At 42.3% G+C, this 15,665-nt stretch overlaps 1 protein-coding gene across 2 annotated transcripts in view; it reads left to right on the top strand.

Annotated features, from left to right (window-relative positions):
- Positions 1–315: 315 nt before the first annotated feature.
- Positions 316–15,665, top strand: part of mtss1lb (MTSS I-BAR domain containing 2b) — a 97,657-nt gene continuing 82,307 nt past the window's right edge. For both annotated transcript variants that reach the window (XM_079241271.1, XM_079241270.1), the window contains exon 1: positions 316–763. In XM_079241271.1, coding sequence (XP_079097397.1) covers positions 677–763 — 87 coding nt within the window. In that variant the 5' untranslated portion in view covers positions 316–676. The remainder of the gene's footprint in view (positions 764–15,665) is intronic.

The raw sequence follows: 15,665 nt of genomic DNA, 5'->3' as shown, positions 1-15,665 counted from the left end.
GTTCATGCCTGACTGTGTATGTGTGCATGCCTGTACGCGGCCATGTGACAGACCGTCCAGGGTTGACCAGACCCCCCCCACCTCCCTCCTTTTTTTTTTTTTTTTTTTTTTACTCAATCGCATGGATCGTATTACTGGCTGCTCTCCCCTCTCTGCTGAGCCCACCGCCTCTGCACCAATCACAGCCTACCTTTACATGCGAGCTCACGCATGCACGAACACACACACATACACACTCTGACATCAACACACGCGCTCGCGCCGACACACTGCTTCTGTGCGCTGCCCTCTCATGCGTCCCCGCCGACACCGCGTTGCGCTGGCTGCGCCAAGATGAGCGTGGTCGCCCCGGTACCATCCGAACGGTACCACCCCACAGCCTGAGTCAGAGAGAGAGAGAGAGAGCCAGAGAGACACCATCTTTCCTCTCTTAAAGCCATCTAACCAGGAGGAAACCGCAGGGCAAGCCGTTTGTTTCGGCATCTTTCTCTCTTTTTGTGTTTGCACTCCTTCCTCCTCCCCTGCTTCTGCAGCGACCTGCTGTCTCGGGTCTGTTGGGTGGAAGAAGAACCTGGAGAGGCCAGTCCTGGTTTTGTGGAAATACATTTTTGTATTTTATTTCCCCTCTGGTTGTTGGGAGCGCGCAGTTGGTGTGCGCTCGCGCAAATTCCGGTGAATGGTGGATTTGGCAAACATGGAGACCGTGGAGAAGGAATGCGGGGCCCTCGGGGGTCTATTCCAGGCGATTGTCAACGACATGAAGGTAAATAAGAGCTTTTTATTTGCTTTTAGCCTTCCTTGTCTTTGTATTCGTGAAAATGCTTGAACGCGTGCTTCCAGTGATGTACACCCTCATGATGGACCCGGCGCCCCCCCCCCCCTCCCAGAGGTGTGTGTCGCCAGCATTTAAATGCCTTGAGATGCACACACACGTCATAAAAAGCGCATTTTGACCTCTAACATGCAGATGAATGGAAGGATGCTGGTTATGTTTCGCAGTAGTAGGTGAATCCTGGCACCAGACCCCCACCCTCCCCCCTCCCTCCCCCCAGATCCAGGCTGCGCATGCAAACGTCAAATCATCCATTTTCGGACGTGATCCTCAATTCGCTGCCCCCCCCCCCCCCCCCCCCCCCCTCCCCTGCCTCTTCCTGGGAAAAAAAATAAGAAATAAGACAGGAAATGAAACAAAGAACTGAGATTTAACACGCAGCTCTGCATCAAACATCCTGTCACCACTTGGCTGATTTGGGGGTGACACGCACGGTCTCGGTCACGCTGCGACGTGAATGACGCCGTGGCTCATCGAGGGCCCCTCTGTGTGTGTGTTTAATAAACCAGCTGTTTCGGTAATCTGGATTAATTGAAGCTAAAGGACACATTGGCAGAGAATCCGGTCTGGATCCACTCCGCTCTGCGTCCTGGTTTCCACATTCCGTTACGCGGGCTGCACGTGGGCACCAGAAATGCTTCATCACCACCAGTATTGTCTTTTTTCTTACACCACAAGCCAACATCTGTCGCTGCACTAATGGATGCAGACGTGACTGTTGCCGTCCTGCCTTTCTTTGCTCGCTGCGCGTGTCCGTCAGAGCGCAGCGTCATTGATTTGCTGTCAGGCGGATCTGGCACGCAAACACTGAAGGCGTGAGAAGCCACGCAGCCGTCAGACACCCGGCCTCCCTGCCCCGTGTAGACTCTCCGTTTGTCTGCTTTCTCCACCGGCCTGCGTGTCTGTCTGTCTGTCTGTCTGTGTGTGTGTCTGTGTGTCTGTCTGTCTGTCTGTCTGTGTGTGTCTGTGTGTCTGTCTGTCTGTCTGTCTGTGTGTGTCTGTGTGTCTGTGTGTCTGTCTCTGTGTGTGTCTGTGTGTGTGTCTGTCTGTCTGTCTGTGAGTCTGCTGCATATGGCTGCAGCATGGCATTCACAAACTGCTGCCTGGTCGTTCAGCATCCACCCAAGATAAACGCTGCTGTGAGATGGTGGAGATTAAAACTGTTCATTAAACGATTCCAAGTGTTTACATGTCTGATTCTCACAGCTCTTCCTGCTTCTCTGTCAGGCATCTGTCTATAAAATGCACATATCTTGTCTTATAGATGTGAACTGTTCTCTGTGTTTGTTAGAATAAATATTATCTTTCCACCTCTACATTGCAAATGATGTGTTTGCCCCAAAATCACAGCAGTCCCAGCCAGTGCTAGACCGTCATCGCGCTGTAAGGACAGTGATAGAAAAAGGATGCACAGATACAAAACTGCTTTTCTAATTAGAGATTCAAGTCAAAACTCACTGGCTGCTTTCTTAGATCTCAGCTGTTCAACCGCTTGTATCAGCCAATCACATGGCAGCAGCACACTCCATCTAGTCATGTAGACAGGATGAAGACGGCTTGCTGAAGTTCAATCTGAGCATCAGAATGAGGAAGAAAGGAGATTTAAGGGACTCTGAACGTGGCATGTTGTTGAGAGTGTTTCAGAAACTGCTGATCTGCTGGGATTTTCACACACAACCCATCTGTAGAGTTTACAGAGGTGATCTGAAGAAGAGAAAACATCCAGCGAGCTGCAGTTGTCTGAAACAGAATGTCTTGTTGATGTCAGAGGAGACTGGTTGGAGATGATACAAAGACAACCGGAAGTCAAATAAGCACTGGTTCCAGCAGAACGGCATCTCCCTACACCTCCAACCCAGATGGTCTCCAGCAGCAGAAGACCACAGCGGGTTCCCTCCTGTCAGTAAGAACAGGAAACTGAGGCTACAATTCACACAGACTCACCAGAACTGGACAATAGAAGATGGAGAAACGTTGCTGGTCTGATGAGTCTCCAGTTCAGCTCCACATTCACATGGTAGGATCAGAATCTGCTGGAAACATCATGACAACATGGATCCATCCTGCAACAGCCTTCAGCAGCCTTGTTCAGGCTGTTTCTACCGGGGGTGTAGTGGTATGGGGGATATTTTCTTGACCCACTTTGGGCTCCTTAGTCCCACCAAGGCCTTGTTCAACACCACAGCCTACCTGAGTCCATGTCCATCCCTTTATGAGCACAGTGTAGCATCTTTATGGAAACTTCCAGCAGGATGATGCACCATGTCACAAAGCTCACATCATCTCCACCATGACGATGAGTTCACTGTCCTCCAACGGCTCCACAGTCGCCAGATCTCCATCCAGCAGAGCAGCTCTGGGATGTGGTGGAACGGGAGATTCTCATCATGGATGTGCAGCAACTGTGTGATGCTTCATGTCGGTATGACACTAAGCCTGTCATACTGGTTCCAGCAAGGTAGATCTGATAAAATGACTTAATATTTAGATTCATTACAGTTTAATGTAAATCAATATTTAATTTCATAAGATGTCATGCAAAAAGCTTAACATGTACAACATGAGCTGGGGTATGTCACTGCAGTCCTGTCTGGGAAGGATCTGTGTCAATTCTACAGACCCAATACAATCCTAGGAAATCCTGCAGAGGGTATTTAAAGAAACAGAATTAAAGCTTAGACTTTGATTCTGCCCCATAGAAGTACTGGTGAAAGTTGACTTTCTTTACTTATTCAGTGTGACAGTAACTGGTCCGTATTAGACAAACCGGTTATGTGGGATCTGCTTTTCTCAGCACTAAGGAACCATCTGTTAGGTAAATGCATTCCGATTGGCTCAGACACAATGACATAGAAAATTAAAAATATTTGTTACCCGTTTTTCATCCGAACAACAGCTGTCGGCATCTAAAACGTTAAACCGAAGAGACAGAGGAAGGGACTGAAAGTTACATCCAGGGTCTAACCAGTCCATTGGAGTTAAACTTGATTTTGACCTGTTAACCAGCAGCCTGCTGGTTAACGCGTTACAAATCATCTGTCAGCAGTGCAAACAAGAACCCTTAAAGGCCTCAGATCACCCTTTATCAGTCCTTGATGGTCACAAGTCAAAGAAATCTGTGTGAGAATGATTCCTGTGTGCTTTTGGCTGCCACCATATGAGGACCTTTTACAGCGCAGTATTAGGTCAACCACAGTGAAGGCAACACCGCTACTGACACCACCATCCTCCATTTCATCTATATTTAAGGATGAAAGGATGTCTTATGGGCCAACATTTCAAATTGGACCAACTTGCAGGCCAACATTGTTATTTATTAAAAAAAAAATCTTCCAGATATGACAATGAACCTTATAGATTGGTAAAATCCCACGTGGTTGTTTGTTCTCTGGGCATCATGCACTTTTTCACAAACACTCCCTCATTGAAGGGTTGGGCTTATTTTACAAACTCTGCTGCAGTAGCTTGAAGTTGCAGTGAACACTGTTAACAGAGGAGAAGGTCTTGTCCTGATGGATCCACCAAACCACCACCATTGGTTTGGTGGTTGGTATTGCATTACAAATATTCTGATTTTTGCAATGCAATGGCAGTACATGTGCTGCCATGTCATTTGGTTTTGCCTTGTGGGCCAAATATAATTACACTGCAGGCTGCCAGAATTTGGCACCAGTGGTTTAAGGTATCAAACGTGATTTCTGGATAAGTATCTATCACCCCTAGTATCTGTCCTATCGGCTTCGTCAGCTGTAGAGCTGGATGGTTTTTGGCCTGCTGGCTCTAGACCCCACCTATCATTGCCGCAGGTTGCTGCTCTGGTTTTTGCCAACATCTGGGCTTGTTGCTGTTCCCGCCATCTGCCACAGCAGGCCTCCATAGATTTATCCATCCATTTATCTATTCATTTTCTATACCTGCTTAATCCAGTCCAGTGTTTTGGACCAAGTCATATACCTCCTGATGCTCAACTATTCCTCTTACTCACATTCTGTTGGAAACAAGGGGGCCTCGGAGTGCCCTATTTTAGGTTTTAAAAATATTATTTGAATGGTGAGAAGAGTTTTCCTGGGGGTCCATTTCTGAAATTAGCTCCCTTCTCCAGGAAATGTAATACCTTTACATTCTCTGGTGTTGGTCCAAATCTGTAGCAGGAGAGCTTAAGACCAGGCTTGTTAGCGGTGCAGAGCTATAAGATAAAATAATATTTCAGAAAGAATGCAGGAGAACGGTCGCCATCCAGCACTTTGTCTGCTTTCTTCTTGGCATGAGGCTTGTAAAGATCCATAGAAGATTTAAACATGGCACTGTTCTCGCTTTAGAAGAGACAATTCTTTTGACCAGTCAGTGGACTGCTGTGTGTCAAGCTCCACCCTTTAGGGCTGCCTATCCAGGTTATCTTATCCAGGTAACTTCAGGGTTGCCGATGTGGAACGGCTAACCTGCTCTGATGCCTGTTATGTTTTGGAGATCAACGATTATAAAAGCAACACCTCCTGGCCAATCAGTTTTGTGACGTTGACGTGATATCAACGTAGGTGTGTGGATTGTGAGAGGAACGCTTAGGAGAGAGAGAGTGGATTCATTCTCATGACACAGTAATAAAACCTCATCACTGAGCGGAGAGAAGTATGGTTCTGTACTTCTTCTAGGTGCAGGCTTTGTTACGCCTGTTCTGTGACAAAGTGATCAGAGTGTTGTCCTTTTGTGTTGTCCGATGATTCAATATTGTATAATCTGACGTTTTTACACATGAACTAAACTAAACTCCGGCCCTTTTATATGAGCGCACACTGATTAAAATGGGAACCCTTGGTTGAATTACGGAGTTGATATCCAGCTTCATCGTCCAACTTTATCCCGAACCTGCATGTCTGGATAAGTCAACGAGGTAGCCGAGAGACATCCAGGACACGTTAATCACGCTTCGTCGTACAGGCCTCTGGACTGGAGACAAATACAAACATTGGACTTTGTTTGTATTGTGGTTGAATTACTCAGTAGATACACGTGAACTGTGGTGGACATGGAGGGGGTTGTTCTGAGGGCTGTGGAATGGGATTCAGCTCATAAATCAGGACAATGTCAGGAGCTTGAGAGGAAAACAGAATGGCCATAAACGTAGCAGCATAGATGCTGACCTGCAACAGCGTGTTGGGACCAAGTCAACAATAACAACAAATATAGTTTATGCTCTCATATGTATCATATTAGCTTTGTCTTACAAACATCTGAACACACACAAACACACACACACACACACACACACACTCACTCAGTTTCATTTAGAAGGTTTCCGCCTACCTCTCTTGTTTTTCTGTTTGTGTTTCATCCATTATTTATTTGTCTTTGAATGATCCTCCTGTTTGTGTCATCCAGTCTGATGTATATGGGTCAGTCCTTATTGGGCTACTAAACACTGCTGCCCTAATCTGGACTGGATGAACTGTGTAAGCCGCAAGCAGGCAAGAAGGTTTGTGAGTGGATGAGAATCATTGAGTCATCAGCCCTCAAAGTCTGTTTGCCTCAACAGGAAAATATGTGTCTTTAATCAGCGTTTATGGCTCAACGAGGAAGAACGCATTTGTCAGATGAAACAGATGAGCTAATAGCGACGCTTTGTTGGTTCTTGGGAACAGGCTGCTTTCTGACAGCTGTGGTTATCCAATTGATGTTAGAAATGTGCAACCAAAGAGTCACTGCAGTGGAAAGACATTTTTAAAATAGCAATGCAGTGATTGTGCACGGCTCTATTTCTGCTCAAACCCCGATTCGATTCACACGCTGATGCATTAATTCCACAACATAATTACATAATTATGCACAGGGATTTATTTAGTAAAATGCAGATTCAGCGTTTCATAAACAGGGAGAAGAAAGAAAAAGAGACTGGGCTTGATCCTACCCACAGCAGTAAAGATAAAAATAAGTAAATTCACCTCAATGACATGACATTAGTCAGTCCTGTTTGTGTGTTTTTTTTAAAAATTATTGTTGAAGTATTTATTTGCTATTTGCATGCATCTGTTCTATGTCCATCTGGAGAAGTTGGCTCTGCATTTTATCCAGAATTTATAAAACAATTACTCATCTAAAGGCCTTTATTTAACTGCAGCAATAAATTAAGTGGCTTTCACCAACATGTACTTTTAGAGCAAATTAGCCGAAGGCAGGCGGCTGAAATTGGACATTTTTAACAAATGAAGTCTCACACGAGTTCAGAGCCTAAAATCACCCAAAAGCAGCTAATATGGGATTATTTTGATCAGGCTAAAACCAGGATGGGAAAAGGGTCGTGACGAAAGTGCAGTGGGGTGGAATGAAATGAGTTACTGGGATGACGGCTTTCAGGCACTCACACAGTTGACACTTGTCACATGCTGGAAATGCATTTTCACGGTGTGAAAAGGAGCATTTAGAGGTGCTAAAAAAAGGTGCACGACAAGTTGTTCCTTTTCCATTACCAGGTTTGTACGTCAGCAAACTAAAAGAGAAAAATCTAAAAAAATGAAAAAATACAATTTTTTATGTTAAAAATATTAAATGAATTTAGATTAAACTGAAACAAAACTGCCTTTGAGTTGCAGAATGAATAAAATATTGCAACAATGAGCCGTTAAAGTGAAGATAAACCACACAAGGCATTAACCCTCAAGGGTATTTTAGAGAAATAAACCTGAATTTCTTTAGTTTAAATGCTAATAAACACCACCTTTCAATGTCCCATAATGTCCTATACCTTGTTTTTTTTATTATTTTGAATTGAAATATCATAAACTGCTATGTAAATGAGGCTCCTTTGCTTGAAATAAAGAGTATTAAAATTTCGAAGCATGACTAGAGGTACTGAAGGGGAGTGAAGCACCGCAGCTTTCCGCTGCACACACTGTATCTGTTACCACGTTATACATCTGTTACGATGCCGTCGTGTCGTTTAGGTTGAAATAAACTACTTGAGTAATGCAAATGTTTGTTTGAGCAATTACGCATGGTATGCGTGCGTAAAAGCTGTTGTTTTCATCATTTATCGGCCTTGTAAATACAGAAGGCAGCTATCCGACTGCTAATGACACCGATGTTAGTGATTGACACCGTTTGGAGGCGTTTCCTGAGGCATGTTCGGCTCTGATTGGACAAACACGTGTCATGCGCCAAAGACAAAGGCTCTGATTGGAACACCTATTTTGGCACAACAGTGTATCACTTATGAATGGGCTGCAGTGATGCCGGAACTACCGTCTGAAAGCCCGGAGTCTCCCGATTAAGAGGGGGAAAAAAAGTAAGTTTCTATCTTTTATGTTTTGAAAGCTGAGCTGGATTAAACACAACATGGTCCTGCATCCCCAGAGTGTTACATTAATTACATCAAAACAAGTATTACTATTGTGTGACTAGTATTATTTTTATGACATGACTGTTGCTCTTATTGTTGTCTCATGTCTTCCTGTAAGATATGAATGTTCTGTATCTCAACGTTTACAAATGTTTATTCAGAGGAAGAAAATAACAGATGAAAAGTTCTGACATAATGACTTTTGTTCTGGATGTTTGAGACTCATTCTGCACGTCTGGAAATCCTTCTTCTTCTCTCCTTTTTACTTTCTCCATCACTCTCTCCTGTAAAAGATCCAGACTGGAGTTAAAAGTACATGGATGCAGTTAGAATTAGTGTATGTGGTTAACTCATCATTTATAAATCTCAGTATGGCGATAATGAGTTTCATAGTTTTACTTTTTTGTGATTGTGAACACTGCAGCAGACGATGCACACGTTACCATGTCAACAGTGACAAACAATCCTATGTCATGTTTCTGGCAGATATCAGCTGAATATTTGACCTGCACATAAGATGCAGGTCGGTGAAATGTAAATCTGGCTTCATTTTTTGCTTGAGTAATGAATCCTGATGCATGCAGGTAACACGGATTCACACAGGAGTCATTCCCACATCAGCAGTTTGGTCTGACACCATTAGAAAGTGTTCTGCTTCCTCTTTCTCCTCCCACTCCTCCCTTCCTCTTTCAATTCTCAGCAGGTCTTCCACCCGAGGCTGCCTCTCTCCTTGCATGTTTGCAATCTTTATTTGCATCATAGGCAATTTGGCTTTGTTCTGTTCTTCTGGCTCCAGAGATTTATTTGACGGTAATGAAAATAGAGCAGTGGAGCACAGCGCAAGTTTTAAAGATGTTCATAGAAATAAAACCTGAAACCGTGTGGTTTGGTGGGACCAAACACCGTACATCCTTATATAGTTAACTGTGTGTAAGTGTGTACTTTCATGATTTCCATCCCTCCAGGCTGTGTCTCAAATCCTTCTTGTGAATTATCTTCATGCACAGGTCATGTTCATGATCAGCAGACACTGGAGGGCATTATTTTTACAGTGGTAAGATGACGGTAAAATGAAAATATGAAAAGAGGTGTCATATTTATGACAGACTTTTTTTTTTATTGTTGTTATTATGGTCGTAATTTTAAATGCGATGTATAGAAAATCTCATATCCAATCTGCTGCATTGGAACTTTTTATGCATTTAAATTTTGCATTTATTCTTTTCCTGTGAGAGTCTCTGCAGTTCAGGTTGAAATGTGTGGATTGGATTGCGGGCATGGTGGTGGTGGTGGAAGAAAATATTGATATAACAAAATATCGCAATATTTAATGTGAGAATATTAAATTGATATTTAAAAGCACTGTATTGATTTAATCAAACAACCAATCTTTATGATGAGGCATTTTTCATTTCTGAATCCATGTTGTACATAAAGATCAGTGTTTACTAGTAGTGAAGAAAAATTACAATCTATTGTCTTGCTTATAGTATCCTGATATATCATATTGTTGATCCATATTATATCATGAGATTCTTGCCAATAGTGCATGGAAATTAAAATGATTGCCTTGTGGATGATGGCATCCACCTTTTTTTTTGCTTTGAAGGACTCCAAATTATATTTTCTATTAAGGAGAGTCAGTACCATTAACATAAACTTGATCTTCTTAAGAAGATTAATATTTTACGCACCATTTTGTTAAGATGAATACATGACTTTAGTGTAGATGTGAAACCAAAGAAAAGTATAAAACTTATTGTTGATCATTTTACATAAGTGACCAAAACAACTGATCATTCAGCAAACTGCTCTCATGTTGCTCAGGAACGTGTCAGCTGTTCTGCACATTCTCATACGATTCGTACAATGTTTGGATTTTGCCTCACAGTTATGAAAAATTATCTGTTATTTTCTGTTTTTTTCTTGTTGTGTGGAGCAAATACTTCAGCTAGTCTGGTTCCCACACTGTGGTTTGGAGACAAATACATGCAAACATAACAAACAAGCTTTAACACGCAACAACCATATTAAATGAGTGTCTGGTTTAGGTCAGATACATCACACGTTAACGCTTTGGTCCCTGTTCCCAGTGTGCAGGGTGTTCCCTGCCTCTCGCCCAGTGGTCGCTGGGATAGACTCCAGCTTCCAGCAACCCTTTATTGGACTAAGGGGATATTAATGGGTGACAAAATCAAATACTCAGGATTTATTAATGTCAGAAAAATGCAATTTAAAACAGTAAAGAAGAAATAAAAACTACCCCTAGCTAAGTCATAGTGTTATTTTAAATACTCTAAATAAGAGTCCACAAAATGTTTAAAGTAATTTTAACTTTTAAAGTGTTCTAATCCACAGTCTTCATTAATAGGAGTTAATATCTGACAGTAAACCAGAACGGGATAAGCTAGGAGCCACAGATCAGAGAGGTGATCACCTCCTGCTCTGACTGCAGCTCGAGGCCAGACGCTGCGTGACGATGAAGCGTGGAGTGTGTTCTTCTGGACGGAGGAGGGCTAACAGGACAGAGAAAACTACACATTCTTTCATGTTGCTCACCAAAAATGTTGGATAGCACCAGAAAAAGTTGCTACACTTGTTCATAGTACCTTTTTCTTTCAATAAAGTCACTAGAAGGGTCTGAAAAATTGCTAAATATAGTGTCAAAGTTAATGCAGAGCTCTACCGTGTGCATCATTGTAATCAGTGTACCAGGAACTTGTGCACTGAGAATTTTCTGTAATTAATTAATCATAATTAACACTCTAATATCCCCCCCCCCCCCCCCCCCCCCCCCCCCGGCTATCGATCAACGTTTGTGTTAACAGTGGCAATTAAATAAATATGGTCACGGCATAAATGACAAACGTTGCAGGTTTGCAAAAAGAAAACAAAAAAAAACCAAAACACACACACACACTCGTCGATTGGATATGAATCTGTTTTTATAATCCTCCAACTGGAGGACGACAGGCTTGATTTTGGTTTGTCACCAATTCAACATAATAATTGATATCAAAACAAAATCAACAGGACGAGTAGTTTCCTGCGTGAAACGGCGCTCGGTTCACTTCCAGTGCGAAATCAAACAGACCGCCCAGGGACCTGAACAGAGGAGGTGATGCTGGAAGCTCGCTGCTGCTCATACTGGACTGATTCTGGTGAAAACCATGTTGGGTTTGAACCCTAAAGTATAAACAGAAAAAGAGACATTTATTGTTTTGTCATTGTTTGCTTGCTATGAATGAGATGTTTCTGCTTCTGGCCAATCAATGAGCCAGATTTTCTTCTTCTTGCTGCCTTTTTTTCTTGGTCAGTGGTTGTTTTGGAGCAAAATGCCCCTAGTGGGCAGTTGTTGTAACTGTGCAGTGTGATAACTGATCAACACTCAGGAAGTTGCAAAGTTTTTATGAACCAATCAGAACTATCCTGGCGTGGATGCAACGTTAGACTCTGACTTTTGTCAGCAAACCATCTGCTTTGGATTGTGTCTTGGTTATGAATGTCTCACAGAATCCTGTGTGCATCCCAACATACGACACGAAGCATGCAACTTCACATGTATGCATGTATATATGGGTTGATAGCTGCCATATTTCTGGGAATTTGGTCATTTTTCATTTTATAGTTCAAAGTAATCAGACGCGGCTTCCTTACCGCCACATAGCTACATGAGCATTTCTTTGTTTGGGCTCTCCTACTACTCAAGAAGCAGCATGCAGAAGTTTCAGACTAAAGCTGTGAAAGTTTTTATGACTGAGTGCAGATTTAGGCAGACGGCATGGGAGAGTAGCGCACAGGCGAAATGTAGCTACGAGACAACCCACGCAGTCTCTTGTTGCCTGTGTGCACTGCTGCCAGCAGACTTCTGAGCTTCCACGTAGCTTGTCTGTGTGAAGCTTTTCTGCTTATCTCAAGATTTACAAAGACGTCTGGGCAGAAAAGTCTTGTTAAAACAGGGAAACCTCCCATTTGGGCTCCGGACTTGTGTGTTTCAAAATGCGCTTTATTATTCAATCTTTGAGTAAAAGAGACACTGTTTTGCAAAAGAGACTCGTCTATCCAACTCTGGGTTGACAACTTTTACTCCTCAACCAGTTTTTATTTATTTATTTATTTTTTTTACTTCTTAAATTTGCAGTGTTATAGTTAGAAGTTAGTCGTTTTGGGTAGCAGCTCTGGTAACTGTGACATAGCATGATTAGCAAGACACAAGTAAAGTGAACTTGTGCAACACTCACAAGGTGCCACTAGCTCTGGAGCGCTCTGTCATGATATGACAGTTCTCTTTAGTTCTGGTTTCCTGTTTTGGTTTGGAGTTTTCCTTGTTTAGTTCTCTCATGTCTAGGTTCCTGTTCATTAGTTCACCTGGTTTGATTTTCTGATTTGTTTCACCTGTGTTTAGTTACTTCCTCTGTGTATTTATACCCCTTGCTTTGTCAGTTGCGTTGTCAGTTGCTGGTTCATTGTATTCGTTTCCTGAGTTCTATCTGATTGGATTAAAATGGTCTTTAACCTGCATCCCAGTCTCTCATCTCTACGTTTGGGTCCACACCTTCAATGCCACCGTGACACTCTCTCCTGACTGGAACAGTAGCCTGGTGATGTGCTAGCTTGTGAATATCCCAACTGTATAGTTGTGACTTCTTCAGTGGCCGTACAGTTTCACTACTGAGAAGGAAGTGTGGTTTAGTCAACCATCACAATGTTTGTCATCGTTTGGATGCATTACCTAAAAATTATGCCAACATAAAGAGTGCATACAGCGATGTTGGGAACCATATGTGCAGATGTTTGACATCATATGCAAGGAGAACATAAATAGGCCTTTGGTGATAAATAAATCTGAAATCACCAAAAATGTTTGGAGAGGGAATGCAAAAACTAACCATTCAGTCAAACAATGTTGTCAGCTCCTGACTGGATTAAATCAATGATGTTAGTTGGTGAGAATAAAAAACAAAAAAAACAAAACAATTATGGTTTAAACCCAAATTCACTTTTTCCTTTTTTTAACAAAACAACCATCGCCTTTCTTTCTCTGCTTGTTTTAGTTACAAGTTGTCCAACCATATTTAAACAAAACTTTCAGGTTTAGTTTGGATGTAAAAGTCATCTGTTTACAAATAAGAACCCCAAATAAGCTTACAAATAACAAGAAGTTATTTGTAAGCTTATTTGTAAAGTATAATATTTGCACTATTTCAGTCTCCTTAAAGGGCACCATCTTTTACCACACCTGCAGTTTCTCTGATGACCACTAGAGGTTGTAGTTTCTGTGAAGGTAATTATTGGAGGTTTTTCCCTACTTGAACGAGTAATTTATGATTGTTTTTGGGATAAAATGTTCGGGATACAGATGTTGTAGGTGTAGTTTGTCCATTTGAAAAGAAGGTAAAATTGTCCTGAAAACAATAAAATCCCAGCTGATGATTAGCAGATTTGTAGCCTTTACAGTCTTCATAACATCTGGTGTGGGTCATGTGTGACCACCTCGTTTGCAACAATCCGTTCAACATTGCATTTTATGTGAACCGCTTTGAGGATTAATTATTAAACTCAGTTTGCTGTGATGAATATTTAACATGAAACTGTAGTTACCTTGCGGTGTAGCTCAAATTGACTTAGTTTGTATCATTTTCAGCGCTGCACTTTTAGTATGGAGTATATTTCTTCCTTTCAGGCTGTGCTTCTCAAACCTTTTGAACCAGAATCCCTGAGGTAACATACACAGGTGTTTGTGACCCAGCCCCCCCCCCCCATCTCTGTCAGTGGCACATTCACTAATGCTTACAATGAACAGAGACACAAAGACACCAGGATGGCAGGCCATCGCAACATGTGTACTGTTCATGCGTTAACGTGTAACGTTTATGTCTGCATTAACAGTTTTATCTTCACAACTCTAATACAAATCCAACATTTATTTGATAAATGTGGGCTATATATGTTTTAAAACTATTTGGTGACACACCTGGAATTATCTTGAGACCCCCCATGGGGGTCCCGACCCCCAGTTTGAGCACCACTGCTTTAAGCTAGAGACCTGTGTGGCCATTTATGATGAATTTGCTCAGTAGTAGCAGGTTTAATGTTTGTCTGCCTGTTCATAAATCTGGATGAGAAAACATCAGCAAACCAGGAGAACTGGAGGTAAACTGAAACCCATCGTTGTCTGTCTCTTATAAAAGCCTGGGACAGTTAACGTCCCATGTCTCGGGGCCATGTTGTAGGACTGAAGTTGCTCCCTGGAAGTATATCATTAGTCCAATCTGTGATGTGTTTTGGTGCCTGTGTGGTCCAGAGAGACTTCCAACCAAATAACTGTTGTTGAGGCTTAAGTGCGTGCCACCAGAGAGAAGGCAAATAGGACAAATCTCCCAGTGTTTGGCCCGTGCATGTGCATGAAATATCCAAATCGTGCCATCAGTTCTGTTGGTTCTTTACAAGCTTGAAAAAAATCATGTGCATCTGTCTTTATGTTTTGCAGCAAGAGAATTAATCTATTATAATGTATTATTTGCCTTTTTGTGTAAACAGAACTTTTTTTTTTTTAACTAGAAAAATGTTTTGTTTTTCTTTAAGAAAAGTTTTGGAAGCCTTTTAAGGCAGTACAATTCGTTTTCTGAAGAAGCAGAAATGGTTCAACTTGATGTGTCACAGTATCATCATGTAAACTGGAATCATACGTGGATTCACTTCAGTGCAAAACGCCTGGTAAATTGAACTGATTTCACACAAATAGGGTCAGGATATTTCAGCGTTGAGGTTCTATCTCTTTTGCCAAAGTGTAAAAGTTGGATTATAGATGAGCAAAACAAGGTAAACAACCAGTTTTGGAGAAAAGCTGCAAACTTAGCAAACAATCTGAGTCTTTCCGTTTAGATTTCACTCAATAACAGACAGCATTTTGTTTTTAAAGTAAAATTCATGACTGAAACAGCCCGTTCGGTCACTGCATTCGATGCCAACGTGCCAGCAGGATCACAGGACATGTGAAGGAGCATCTCCCGAGTTTGAGCTTGTTAAAGTATCTGAGGTCGTTAGGGCCCCGAGGCTCGTTCGAGCCAGTAGGGATGAATGGGGAGCGCTGGTTGTGGGAAGCATGGAGGCTGCTTGGGAATCAGCCAAGACAGCCTCACTCAGTTGGTCCTTTGTCAGGCCTGTCAAAGCCTTCTCATCAAACTCAGCTGTTCACTGTACAACACACTGATCATTATGAACAGGCCAGAGACTGACACGGAGAATAACAATGAACATGGTAAATCAACACTATCGAGTTCCCTTGAAAAAATAACTTAGGAAGACACATTTATTTATGCTCTACAGCAGGGGCGGCTGTAGCTCAGGAGGAAGAGCAGTCATCCTTCAACTGGAAAGTTGGGGGATCAATTCCAGGCTTCCCCCTGGCTAAGATGCTGAAGTGTCCTAGGGCAAGACACTGAACCCCAAGCTGCCCCCCCCCATGTGCCTATCAGGGTGTGTGTGTGAATGGGTGAATGT

Source organism: Telmatherina bonti, assembly GCF_933228915.1.
Source record: "Telmatherina bonti genome assembly, chromosome: 1".
Classification (NCBI taxonomy): domain Eukaryota; kingdom Metazoa; phylum Chordata; class Actinopteri; order Atheriniformes; family Telmatherinidae; genus Telmatherina; species Telmatherina bonti.
The sequence above is the reverse complement of the archived record's forward strand: the minus strand, read 5'-3'. Positions and strand labels throughout refer to the sequence as shown.